The 12,490-nt window shown below is 42.6% G+C and overlaps 1 protein-coding gene across 1 annotated transcript in view; it reads right to left on the bottom strand.

Annotated features, from left to right (window-relative positions):
• LOC128302081 (uncharacterized) overlaps positions 1 to 10,697 on the bottom strand; it is a 57,166-nt gene extending 46,469 nt beyond the window's left edge. Inside the window, exon 1 of the mRNA XM_053038806.1 lies at positions 10,439 to 10,697. Coding sequence (XP_052894766.1) covers positions 10,439 to 10,697 — 259 coding nt within the window. The remainder of the gene's footprint in view (positions 1 to 10,438) is intronic.
• Positions 10,698 to 12,490: the final 1,793 nt, after the last annotated feature.

Here is a 12,490-nt window from a genome sequence, read left to right as displayed (position 1 = left end):
GGGCAATATTTCACTGTGCTGCATTCGGGGCACGCTCAGCATGAGGGCAGCCGGGCCCTGCCCTGATACGGCAGGTCGATTTCATTCTTGGGGTAGGTTCTGGGTTCTGCGTGTCTAAGTGTTGAAATCACGGCTGATTTCTGTTTCCGTGTAGGAACTTTGGGTGCACGCGAGTACGATCGCACCACCAGTCAAGTGGGCGTTGGGTGTGGATGGCACTCGAGAGGACGTCGGTGTTATCAAGGGGTGGCTTACTACGGATTGGATGAATCACATTCGCCACGAAAGTATTGAAACAGAATGTCTTACAAAATTAATTTTGAAATTAAATAAAATTAAACTAATTTTGAGAAATTGATTACGTGTAAAATACAATAAATACAATATATTTATGATGTGCACTCCGTAAACCATTTTAACAATGCTTAAGAGGATATAAAAGGACTTAATATTTATTTATGTAAACAATGCCACATGACAATAATTAAAGTTAAAAATAAATAAAACAAACTTTACGATTAAATTATGGCTAAATTCAGTTAAACCGTTTAATAAGCAAATCTTCTTTGGTAGCCAAACCTGCGAAGATCGTAAAATACGATTTAAAAAAAATCCTTGAACAATGTTTCATAGCAAACGAACCAAAGAACATTTACACCATCCAAAACGAATAACGCCAACAGCTACATTGCATCCAACTAACCGAAACTAAAACAAAGCCTCCTAACTGACACGCCAGTAAAGTGGGATAAAAAATGGCCCCACCGGTTCCTGCGGGCGCACGGTAAATTTTACGATCCCGCCAACGAATAGTGCTGCATTCCACCGGCACGTTGACACTAAATAGTACCATGCAAAAGCATCTTGTACGTACAGCAAATATTCATATTAAAAAAAATATTCCCCACACACGCACACGGCGCGCACCACTCTCACCAGTCCCAGCCGGCTAAAACAACGCTCGCCCGTTCGCCTTCCCCAGAGGAGCAAAACAGTGCAGCGGGAAAGTGTGTCCACTAACGATGCGCGCTTGCATCATACGCGCTCTTTCGGATGGAGTGCCAACGAGCGACACCGATAGGCGCGTGCCGCATTGTATCATGGTCGGACACTTGCGGCGCCTCGTCCGTGTCGATGCACTTTTGTGCAACAGCGTGTCCGCTTGTTCGGCGCTCGCTTTTGCTTCTTCGCCCATCATCTGAGGCTGTGCGATGGCGGCAAACGATGCACGCGCGGCAACCGAACGGTGGCCCGGTCCGGTACGAGAGGACAACAGAAATAATTAATATCATAATCGGTGTGTCGGTCAGCGGGATGGTGGGAGGAGGGGAAGGGAAGGGAATGTGTTTCCCCGCCAACGGGTTCGGTGGATCGGTAATGAATGGTGCAACGTGTTGCAGCTAAGCGACGCAATGCAACTGTGAGCACGATTTCGTACGGTCACGGTTTGTTGGCCGGTGGCGCGTATTTTTGGGCAAACCATACGTTATTCATTCTTGATGAATCATTTTATCTGTTGTAAATTTTTCTCAGGTGTAGTAAGAAGATATATCGCTACGTTAAGTACGTTAAGTACGATACGCAACAGAAGATGTGTTTAATCAGTGCGGTCATGTTGTACAATTTAAAAAAATTTACATTAATAAAACATCACCTTTATACTTTGTGCTTTTATGAATATTGATATGTAATGTTAATTCGGGAAAAGAATTATATATGTTTTAGGTTACCACTGTTAAGAACTGTTAAGTTAATAAAAATAAATGGTAATAATAAAATAATAAAAGTTAATAAAAAAAACCTCCCTAGCCATGACTCTTTGCAAGTACAATCATTATGAAAAATATTTCATTTATTTTTAATCAAATTTTATCAAATTAACATGTTATCAAACAAATATAAATTAAATGTGTCTAGCGTTACCAACTGATTTTTTTAAATATTTATAAACAATGTTCAGCGTCAATAAAAGGAACCTTAACCTTCAACGTCGAATAAACAATGGTCTATACGATTCCCGATCGCACCAGCAAACAAGATTACTTACGTAATGCTGCTGCAATCTGGCTTTTGCAATCACATTACCAAGGTAGTTCTGGTTCTGGCAAAGCGAAGAAAAAAAAACCAACATTCATAAATATAAAATCAGCCCCAAACCGTCCAGGTGTTCTAAGCATCAACGCCTTCATGTCGCGTTGAATGCAATTGCATTCTTCCACCCGGCGATGTGTGTTTGTTTGGTGTTTGCTCTCTTTTTTCTGTCGCACTTTTCTGTCTCTGGTCTCTCTCGCTAAAACATGCCCTACACCGAAAGGTCCAAAAGTGCAAAAAAAATAATAAACCAACCATCTCCAATCGGAGATTGAACGAATATTAAATATTCATCAATAACACGATATTTATAATACGCTTCGGGGTACCGAAGCACGCCAACATACCAGACGGTGGAGTAAATATTTAAATTACGTCTTTCGGGATTTTTTCGTGTCTCCCTCTCCCTCTCCCTCTCTTTCTCTCTATCACACACACACTGATTTTTTCTTATCCCACAACCGTCCGACCAGACAGACGGTGTTAAAACAGCCGAACGGTACCGTAATATCCGATAACGGCTGGAATGCAATGGGACCGGGACGGTAGACAGCTCAGACACACGTCCATTGGGTGTTAGGGGAATTGGAGTGGTTTAACGCCAAAGTCAAAGCCACGAAGGAGGCGGGAAAAATAAATCCGGAATGCCGAAAATATGCCGTCTTCGGTGGGGACACCCCTGCGGGGAAGCACCCGATGTACAGCGAAGGGAAAATTGGTGGAAGAAAAACAAACAACAAATACGCAACACGGGTAGCGGACTCGGTCGGAAAAGCGCACCGAAAAAGGTGTATTAAAGTCGCCGTCCCAAAATGTCTAGATAGGAACGGGGATTGGGACGGTCAGACTGCTGAAACGGTGGTGCGTACGTAACCTTCACCCAGACGAGTGACCGTGAAATCATCCACATCATCATCATCATCGTCATCATCGTCCTGTTCCCGTCGTTGTGACCCATGCCACCCCAACATCCCCAGCAGGCTTGCGGTAGAGTACTGTCTGGGAAAATGTGGCGCGGATTTTGGGGGGTTTTTTTTTTTGCTCTTCTTGCCACCCTCACCGCCAGGATTTCATCGCCATTGTTTTCCTTTAATTCCGCGCCCAGTCAGTGACGTACCTCACGTGTTCCAGTTGCCCGCATGGGTAATTGTATTAGCCCGTGCCATTCCCGCCCAACAGCCACCGATGGCCCCGGGGATTGACGAGCGACTGTCATCGTCAGTGCCGGTATCGCCACAACCCTGGCACCTTTTGCCGGTCACCGGATTTCCTGACGCGACTTTTTTTCATTCTTCGCCGCACCAAGAATGCTTGAAGTACGCACAGCACGAAGAAGACTAAGTAAATATGTCCGGGAATTTTATGGCAGCAGCGGTTGAGGATCTCGAAATATTTTTGCCTTCCCGTGCGTATATAAAGCAGCTCCCTTTTTGTTTTATTTGGGTGGAAAATCCTTCACGAAGAGCTTTTCGGTTGGTTCGGCGCACCTTACCGATGTAACGAAAATAATAAAAAGGGAAGATAAAAATAAAAGAAATTACGTTTGGGCTACGAATGCGAGACAAAACGGGGAGTCCTCCGGCCGGCTCGCCCACCCCGCTCCCCGGGATTCCTCAAGTGAGCCAGATTTTCCCTTTCAACGCCTTCCCCGGCAGAGGCCGATTTTTACAACCGGCTTTTCCACGGACTGGTGACTCAGGAGCGAGGAAGGAAAATCCATGGGAAAACCGTACCGATGGGAACAACCAAAAAAGAATTCCGTCTGTACATCAGTCTGGGTCGTTTGTCGCGTCTTTTGTGTCTTTAGCTTAAGGGTGGGTGTTTTCACACGCATTACGGCATCATTTTAGGGGGCCAATTTTTAACCGCTACGATTTAATTCACTTAACGCACAGTTTCAGCCTAATCTCTGCCCAGACAGATGACAAAAGCTGTATTTTAATAATGTCGCGTCCAAGTCAGCGAACAGCGACAGCCTAATAAACGGTTTTGGCTTTTGTTTTCTTGTTGCATAATTAATTGAGTTAGGCATTAATCGGAGCTTACAGTTTAATCCCGTTGACACGCCACGCTTACAACGGTTAAAAGGTGGCCTATGGTCGAATTGTCATAAAAAAAACCTTCAACAGTCCCATCGTTGTCTGTCAATTGTCCATCTCGTTCGAATGCACGAAGTGGACGCGAAAGAGAATTCATTTCGGGGTTGCATTTTAGCATCCTGTCGACCTTGTCGCGTTCGTTTGCTACGGTATATTAAGCGACCAAACGTTTTATTTTCAGGATAGCCACTCAATATAAGAGCTGTAAGCCGAAGAGAACAAACGATGGTTCATTGATGAAGGATAGAATTTGGATGGACCGGACCCGATGGATCAGACTTTTTTTTTAAAGTATTTAGCCTGTGGCTGATGGTGACATTTGACGATAGAGAAGCGATGGAGATCGTAAAGAATCAATGTTAGACCATTGGATGTGATTTATTGGGGTGGTCTGGCGGCATGATGGTCGCGGAGCCGATCTTCACACGAACGGACCGGACTAGAGTCCCATTCGGAAAAAATCCCCTGTAGGAAGGACTGACTATCCGGCTACGTGGTATATAAAATAAGTCAATAGGCCGTTCGAATGAAAAGAAAAAATTATAAGTGATTTATTGGAAATGTGTTCGTATATCGAATTATTTGAACCTACTCAGGATCATTTTATTATTTACTACATCATATTTATTGCATAATAGTACACTGGTTACCGTGTATCGTTAGCGTGAATTTATTTGATTTCAAAAAGAATTCCTAATCAACAAAAACGAGCATGTTTTCGACGAAATCCTCGAATTCATCAGACTACTACAGATCATTTCGGTAGATGCGAAAATTGCCTGCATTCCATTATGTTCTATCAGGAAACTTAGCTTAATATAGCAATTTCGAACTACTTTTACGTTGCAGCATCGGGCCGATTAGTTAATTGATGTCGAATTCCAAATATTAAAACCACTAGGAAGGCCCTGCAGGTGTGTTGTATTACGCACATCACAATCTGATCCAAAAGCTGTACGAGATTGTTAATATATTAATTTATTAAGTTAGTCTATTTTTAGATCGTTTGAGGTTTGTATTGAAGAAGGTACGATGTATAAATTTATATTATGAGTTTTAAACATTTTGTTCTGCATTAAGTTTTCTGATTCCATGTAACTATGCTATAGCTTGGAGATGAATTAGGTTTTTCAACAACGTACTTAATAATCAGTAACACCTTGTACGGATTCTTCACCTGAAAAGTGAACAAGAAACACCGTGAAGCTAGCCGATTGTGGCAAACAGAATTATAAAGACAGACCCGTTAGACGGGCCGCAGTCCAACACTGGGCCACTTTTGCCAACTGTCTTCCAAACCCCCCCTGCACAATCCCTACAGCGCCACATCGCCTAAAGTGCGTACTTCAACATTCCCTCTTCCCGACAGTCGAAACACCGTCCACCGAGCGGGTTTTTGGGCTGTACGCGCGGGTGAAAGGCCGCCACTTGACATGTTGACAATCTGCTGGTTGATCTGCATTTAACCTAGTTACAAAGGTGCACCACAACTCCATGACGCTAGCTCATCCTCTATCCAAACCGCGGGCCAGCGGTACGCGAACAGGCATGATGGATGATGCCATTAAACTTCCGACTCCCGAGTATGAGTTGGCCTATATTTGTTACCATCGCCACCGGCACAAACTCACATACACCAGACAACCATTGCGATCCAAAGAGCTGGAGAGGCGTTCCAACAGGTACATCACACAGGGATGCATAATTTGGCACAGTTGTCGAGGCTGGGACTTGTACAGTCGGTGGGTAATTTTAGAATAGTTCGAAATATGTTCCATGCTTATTATAGCGACAGCGAGGCATGGGATATGAAATAAAATTAATTTTAAGCAGGATGCGGTAGCTCTTTGCAATGCTTCGACTGGCTTCAGTTTGTACTCCGAACTTTGTATGTAACAACTATTCATCATACTAAAAATCTATCAATGAAACATTATTTTATGTAACACAACAGTTCCAAACAAGCGCCAAACTATATGAAGTTTTAACAAAAAATCTCACGAAAAATTTTAACTAACTCTATTTTCAGCATGGTGTTCAGCACGGCAACAGCTTTCATCTCTAGACCAACGCGGTGTACGACGGCACATTGCATAATGCTCCAGGGTATGGTACGACCCTCAACCGTTAATGTTGCGCAAATCGCGCAAGAAACATTTACGCTTCTCCTTCGGGGAAGGTAGTTGCCGCATTTTGCTGTTTGCTTTCTTTTTGTTTATGAGCAACGATCAACGCAACGATGCGGCTCACAACCGGCTTCGTGTGCGCGTCCGGCGCGCCAGTTTGATGGTTGGTAAAAATTATCTACCAGGCCAGGCATCTAGATATGCTGCCGTCGCGGCAGTAATTTGTGTCCGCAGTCCTTTCGATTCATCCTCATTTGCGTGTGCCGAATGGGGCCCGAAGGAAGTTCTCGGCACGCGGCAGCACATGGAAAAAGTGCCCAACCCCAGCATCTGATTGCACGTTGGATGAGGTATGGATAAGCCAACGCCGCTTTATACAAGTTCGATGATCTTTCACTTCCTTTCGTTATGCATTGTGAAAATGAAATGACGTACACTGGCTGGAAGACGTTGTTGCATATTGATGATTGAACGGATGTGTAAAAAATCATCGTTTTTTTTGTTGCTGTTGTTGTTGTTTGCCCATGTGTTGATGGTACGGGTGGCGGGCAAAGCAACTGGAAGGAACTGCATAACATAAATACAGTTTTCAAGGACAGAACGGAAAATAGATACACGGTTGACCTTTCTGAAGGAGAGGCTCAGTGAGATTGATTGAATGTTTAATGCTTCGAATTTGAATACGCGAGCCATTATTTAAATGGAGAGAAGCTCAAGGTTGTGGCGACTAATAAGTATTTCATTTTAAAAATACACCAGAACCAGAACCACAGGCAGAAAGTGCATCAAACCAGTTGGTTAAAAGTTGAAAAAAATGGTGATTTTTCGACTCATTAGACATTTAAATCGTTACAGAATTTTCCTATCACATGATTGTATATTGCAATCAGTTAGGAGAATCGCGCGAATATGAATGAAGGTGTTTTGCAACTTTTCGTGAAGGGTTTTCAATAAAGCCTGCCGATTAAATTAATCTAAAAAATGGTTTATTAAAATGATTTTTGTTCGTAAATACTTTTAAAATTAATCTACCAATATTTTAAGGAAAAAAAAAATGAAAATTTTGAAAACAAAATTATAGGATATAATGTCCATGAATGGTATAGTTGCTGCTAATTTGTTGACAATTTAACCCCGAATATTAGGTTGACATAAGATAAAACTTAATCATAAAAAGATTTGGTTTGATTTGGTTTGAATTTAAGTTTAAAAATATTTCATGCAAAAAATATGTTAGACAACCCTGCACCACAACTGCTTGATAAATGCGTAAGCGATTCTATTTGATTGAAAACCCCTGTATTTTGTAGTTCAACCCGTATCAAAAATTAAGCTTGCCTCAAAGTAATGTTTTTGCAACGTACGAGAAACACTCGATTAATCCATTCGGATGCAGCAAGTTTCACGTGTACATCATCTTTCCTGTTCGGCGCCATTGCTCAACTTCGCTAGCGCAGAGCGGAAGCGCACTGACAGTTAAAACCATTGCCCTTGTGCAATGTGCAGGCGTTGGCGAACATTTGGCCATTCGGTTCAAGGTTTGAAACGTGAATGGAATCATCCCGCCACCGATGATTGTCCTACGTCTTCCGCCACGCCACACGGCGCACTCGGTAAGTAAACCCACTCGCGTCCACCCAGCATCCAGCTACTGCCAAAAACGTAATCCTACCGGTCACCTTACGGTGCGTTTCGCCCGTTCGCGTGGGCCTTGAACATTTGTCAGCAATTTGTCGCTGCCATGTCGCAAGCCGATCGACACGGGACGCGCGCAATTGCAGTTCACTTTACAGCAAACACTGGCAGCGAAACGATCGATGTCCAGGCACGGGAGTGCCGAACCGGTAGGCGGATGGTACCGACCGTAAGCCGTAACAAGAGCACAGCAGAGTGTTTGGCACAGTGTCAAGGTCGCCGGTGATTACACTCCATCGGAACCCGACTGTCCATGGGGGCTCAACGGTGTTCGCTTGCGATGGGCAAAGCAAACATCCAACGGGCACCAAGGGGGCTTCCAAAGCCGACGAGAAACGCGCGTGCGAAGCGCAGGGGCTTACAATGCTGCCGGTGTGGGCAGGCGGGAGAACGTACCAGGACATCGCCTTAGGCCACATGTACACCAACGTGCACAGCTGTCGGGTTTTTTTTTCGTGCTGCTTGCTTAGGCAGCCAAAACCACGCTCAAAAGGGACTTTTGGTTTGTGTTTAGATTGCTTATGTTCTAAAAATAAGCATTATTGCATGGCCGACGTGCAAGTAATTGCAGCGGATGCAGCTGCCTTTTTGTCGCATGGCGTTACAAACCTGGGAGAGAAAGGTGAGAAAGTGGGCAGGTATATTTGTAAAGCCCCGCTGCATTACTTCTCCGCAGTTTTCGACATGGACGTGGAGAGTAAACAATGTTTTGGCCTTGAAAAATATAATGCAGAACGCTGTCTGGATGGCGTAAAATGGTTAGATCAATTTTAAAAACTTAAAAAAACAAACAATTTTTGATTAAGGTATTTTTTTTCTAGGTACTCTGCTAAGGATCAACATAATTTCTAACTTATATCAACCGTCAAGGGTGTTAAAACGTTAAATGTTAAAACGGCACACTATTTTATTTATTTTCATTATGACGGCCAAGAGCCGTATGATCGACATATTTTGTCGAAATAAAAACGGCACACTAATTTACATTTATTTCCAAATCACTGCAGAGGTTTAATCAAACACATCAACATGAAAGTTGAATCTACTTAATTCAATGTTCTAATGTTTTTCACTATTGATTTATGGCTTGAAATAATCAATCCTTTTTTGGTATTGAAAATAAAATTTACATACACATTAGATGTTTTGAAGTTTTCTATAATTATTGAGATCTTAATTCTCTAAAACTTCTTCCGAACTAGGTCTCGTTTTAACGCCATTGAATTATTTCAAATTTAACGTTTATAGCAGGTACAAATAGACCTGGAAATTGTGCTTTTTGAAGATTGATTGAGTGTATTAATTTAAAGACGGTAGAGAATTAATTCGCTAGTTAATTAACTTTATACAAATAAAGCGATATAGTACTGTTTCGTTACAGAACTGCTGTTAATGTCTGAAGTATTGCTGTGGTAACTTTGAATCAAAAGCTGTAATATAGTCTGTGGAAAGCTTTTTACAAGAAATACATCGCAGATATCCTTGTATTTTCGTATATTTTCTCCTTTTATCTTTAAAGAAAACTTTGAATATTTTTAAAAATAATAGTACTAAATTTGATACCAAATACAGTCTACTTTCAGTACAAACTTTCAAGATTAAAAACCGAATTGCAAATGAATCTGCGGAAGTAACCACTACACAAAAAATAAGGACAGTTGTGTAACAACCACTTTACCAAGTTCTGTTCCCATCTCATTCCTGGCACCAGTGGAAATGAAAGAAAACACAAAGTGTTTTCGAGATTGTGCAAAAGTTGCCATATTATCGTATGCAGCAACATGTCACAACAATGATGGACGGCCTGGCCATGGTCCCACGCGATCAAAGCCCTCTTCGTGCGAATCAATTTTGCATCCCTCGATCGATCGAATGACGAATGCAGCAGAAATTAATTAATCTTCGATCGACACCGGGACTTGGGTGCAATGAAAACAAACGCATGCACAAAAAAAAAAAGAACAGCACGCCTCTAACGGCAACGGTCCTACTTTACACCTCGAAGCCGAAATGAGTACGCTTGGCCCAGCCCTGACAGACAGTGCGCCCGGGCTGGAATGCAACTGCAAGTGCAGCTGTGTCTGTTTGCCAAAGCTTGCAAACGCGTCGCACCCCTATCGTACGACGCCGACGAAAACCCATAAATCAAAGTTTCCTCTCGTAAAGGGGGTTGCTACTCGATGGGGTTACCACTCGAGGCTCTACGTGAGCCTCACGGCAGAAAGGGGTCGAATTCGAAGAATAGGACCTGCAACCTCTTGCCGAGATGAAACAACATGGCGCCCGTGAGGAGAAAATTACTTTCGCGACCTACCGACGGCTCTCTAATTGATCGCAAGTGAATGGAGGAGTTTTGTGCTTTTTTTTGCCTGTGCTTCCCCGTTCAATATACACCTAGGGAATATGCCTGAAAAGCAGATAAATTACCTTCACTATGGTCAATAACGGCAATTAGCAGCATAATCAGCAGCGTCAGCTTCGCCGTCACGTCGAGGGTCGGGAACATTTTGCCACCGATCGCCGCCGCACCACGACCCACCGGCCGGTCACTGGACGGGACGGAGCGGGCGGTTAGTGTGGGCGCCATCGTTCCAGGCGCACGGTGCGATGGTGGTGAGATCGATGCATGGCCGCTGCCGGAACCGCTGCCGGATTTTCGCTGCACTACGGCCGATTGGATGCTCATTGTTTGCTGGTGCCGATTTGAGGAAGCGCATCTTTCGTCGCGAATCACTGCCGGCCGCGCAACCGACACTGCAGCTGCATTTGCGGGTGTTCGATAGGTGACGGAGACACTTTGCTTTACAAACAGTTGGCGTTACACTTACATCGGTTCACACAGAATACCGTTGAGCAGAGTGGCACAATTTACAGCAAGTTGGACAGATTTATCTAAAGCAGAAGAATGATAAAATCATTGAGAAATGTTAGCAAATTTTACATTTAAAATAAAATATTGTTTGACACATAAGGATTTAAAATTAAGTGTTGGAAAAATGCTAATAAACAATAAAAATCCGTCAACCAATTAAAAATTACTTTTCTGACAACCCTCAATATGTTAATGTTTCAAATATTAAAAAAAATATACAAATATGAAATCCATAAGATAATAAGTCATAAGGCTTCTTAAGAGTATTTTTAGGGTTGAACAAGGAATTAAAACGATCCTAACTCCTAACTCCTCAATCATAGCTTGATCTTGCATCCTGCAAAAGTCCTCACGAGGTATCTTCTAAATATTTAAAGTAATTCACCTATTTCTTCAACTGAATATGCTGCAACGAGCAACCAGTTACACAGTAACAGGTGGGCTGATAATTGTTTGGCCTAACACATTTATCGCGCTAGAAGATTTTTATCCATATCATATTTCGTTTGTACCAACCTTCAAAGGAATTCTGTCCAAATTTGACAGCACTCGGGCCACAACCTAATGAGCTAGAGCTTTTTGTGTGACGCAACTTTTGTGCTTTGAGTAATCGTGGAAAAGAAGGAATTTCGCGTGATGATAAAATATTAGTTTTTGAAGGGGAAACATATAGTTAAAGCCAAAAATTGGCTTGATGAAGAGTCTTTGGACACTGCTCTACCAAAATCAACCATCAGATATTGGTATGCTAAATTTGAAAGTGGTAAAATGAGCACTGAAGGTGGTGAACACAGTGGACGCCCAAAAGAGGTGGTTACTGACAAAAACATAAAAAAAAATCACAAAATTATTAGGAACACCCATAATGTGAAGCTGATCGAGAAAGCTGACACCCTAAAGATGTCTAAGGAACGTGTTGGACATATCGTTCACGAGTATTTGGATATGCGATAGCTCTGTGCAAAATGGCTGCCGCGCGAGCTCACATTTGACCACAAACAACAACAAGTTGATGATTCGGAGCAGTGTTTGGAACTGTTTGAGAGAAATAAATCCGAGTTTGTGCGTCGATATGTTACCATGGATGAGTCTTGGCTTCTCCACTTAACTCCACAGTCCAATAGACAATCATTCGAGTGGACAGGACGCGATGAACCTGCTCCAAAGCGGGGGAAAACGCAACAATCAGCTGGTAAGGTTATGGCGTCAATGTTTTGGGATTTGCGAGGAGTAATCTTCATCGACTATCTTGAGAAAGGAAAAACCATTAACAGCGACTATTACATCAAATTTTTGGAGCGATTGAAGGACGAAATCGCCAAAAAACGACCGCATTTGAAGAAAAAAAAGTTTTGTTTCGTCAAGAAAACGCACCGTGCCACAAACCAGTGAAAACAATGGCAAAAATTCATGAATTAGGCTACGAATTGCTTCGCCACCCACCGTATTTCATAGATCTGGCTCTCAGTGACTAATTGCTATTCTTAGATCCCAAAAAGATGTCCCCTGAGAAGAAATTTTCGTCGGATAAAGAGGTGTTCGCCGAAACTGAGGCCTTTTTTGAGGCAAAGGACAAATACTACTACAAAAAGGGTATCGAAAAATTT

The sequence above is a fragment of the Anopheles moucheti genome, chromosome 3, assembly GCF_943734755.1.
Source record: "Anopheles moucheti chromosome 3, idAnoMoucSN_F20_07, whole genome shotgun sequence".
NCBI lineage: Eukaryota > Metazoa > Arthropoda > Insecta > Diptera > Culicidae > Anopheles > Anopheles moucheti.
Note: the sequence above shows the minus strand (reverse complement) of the source record. Positions and strands in the feature narration are given on the sequence as shown.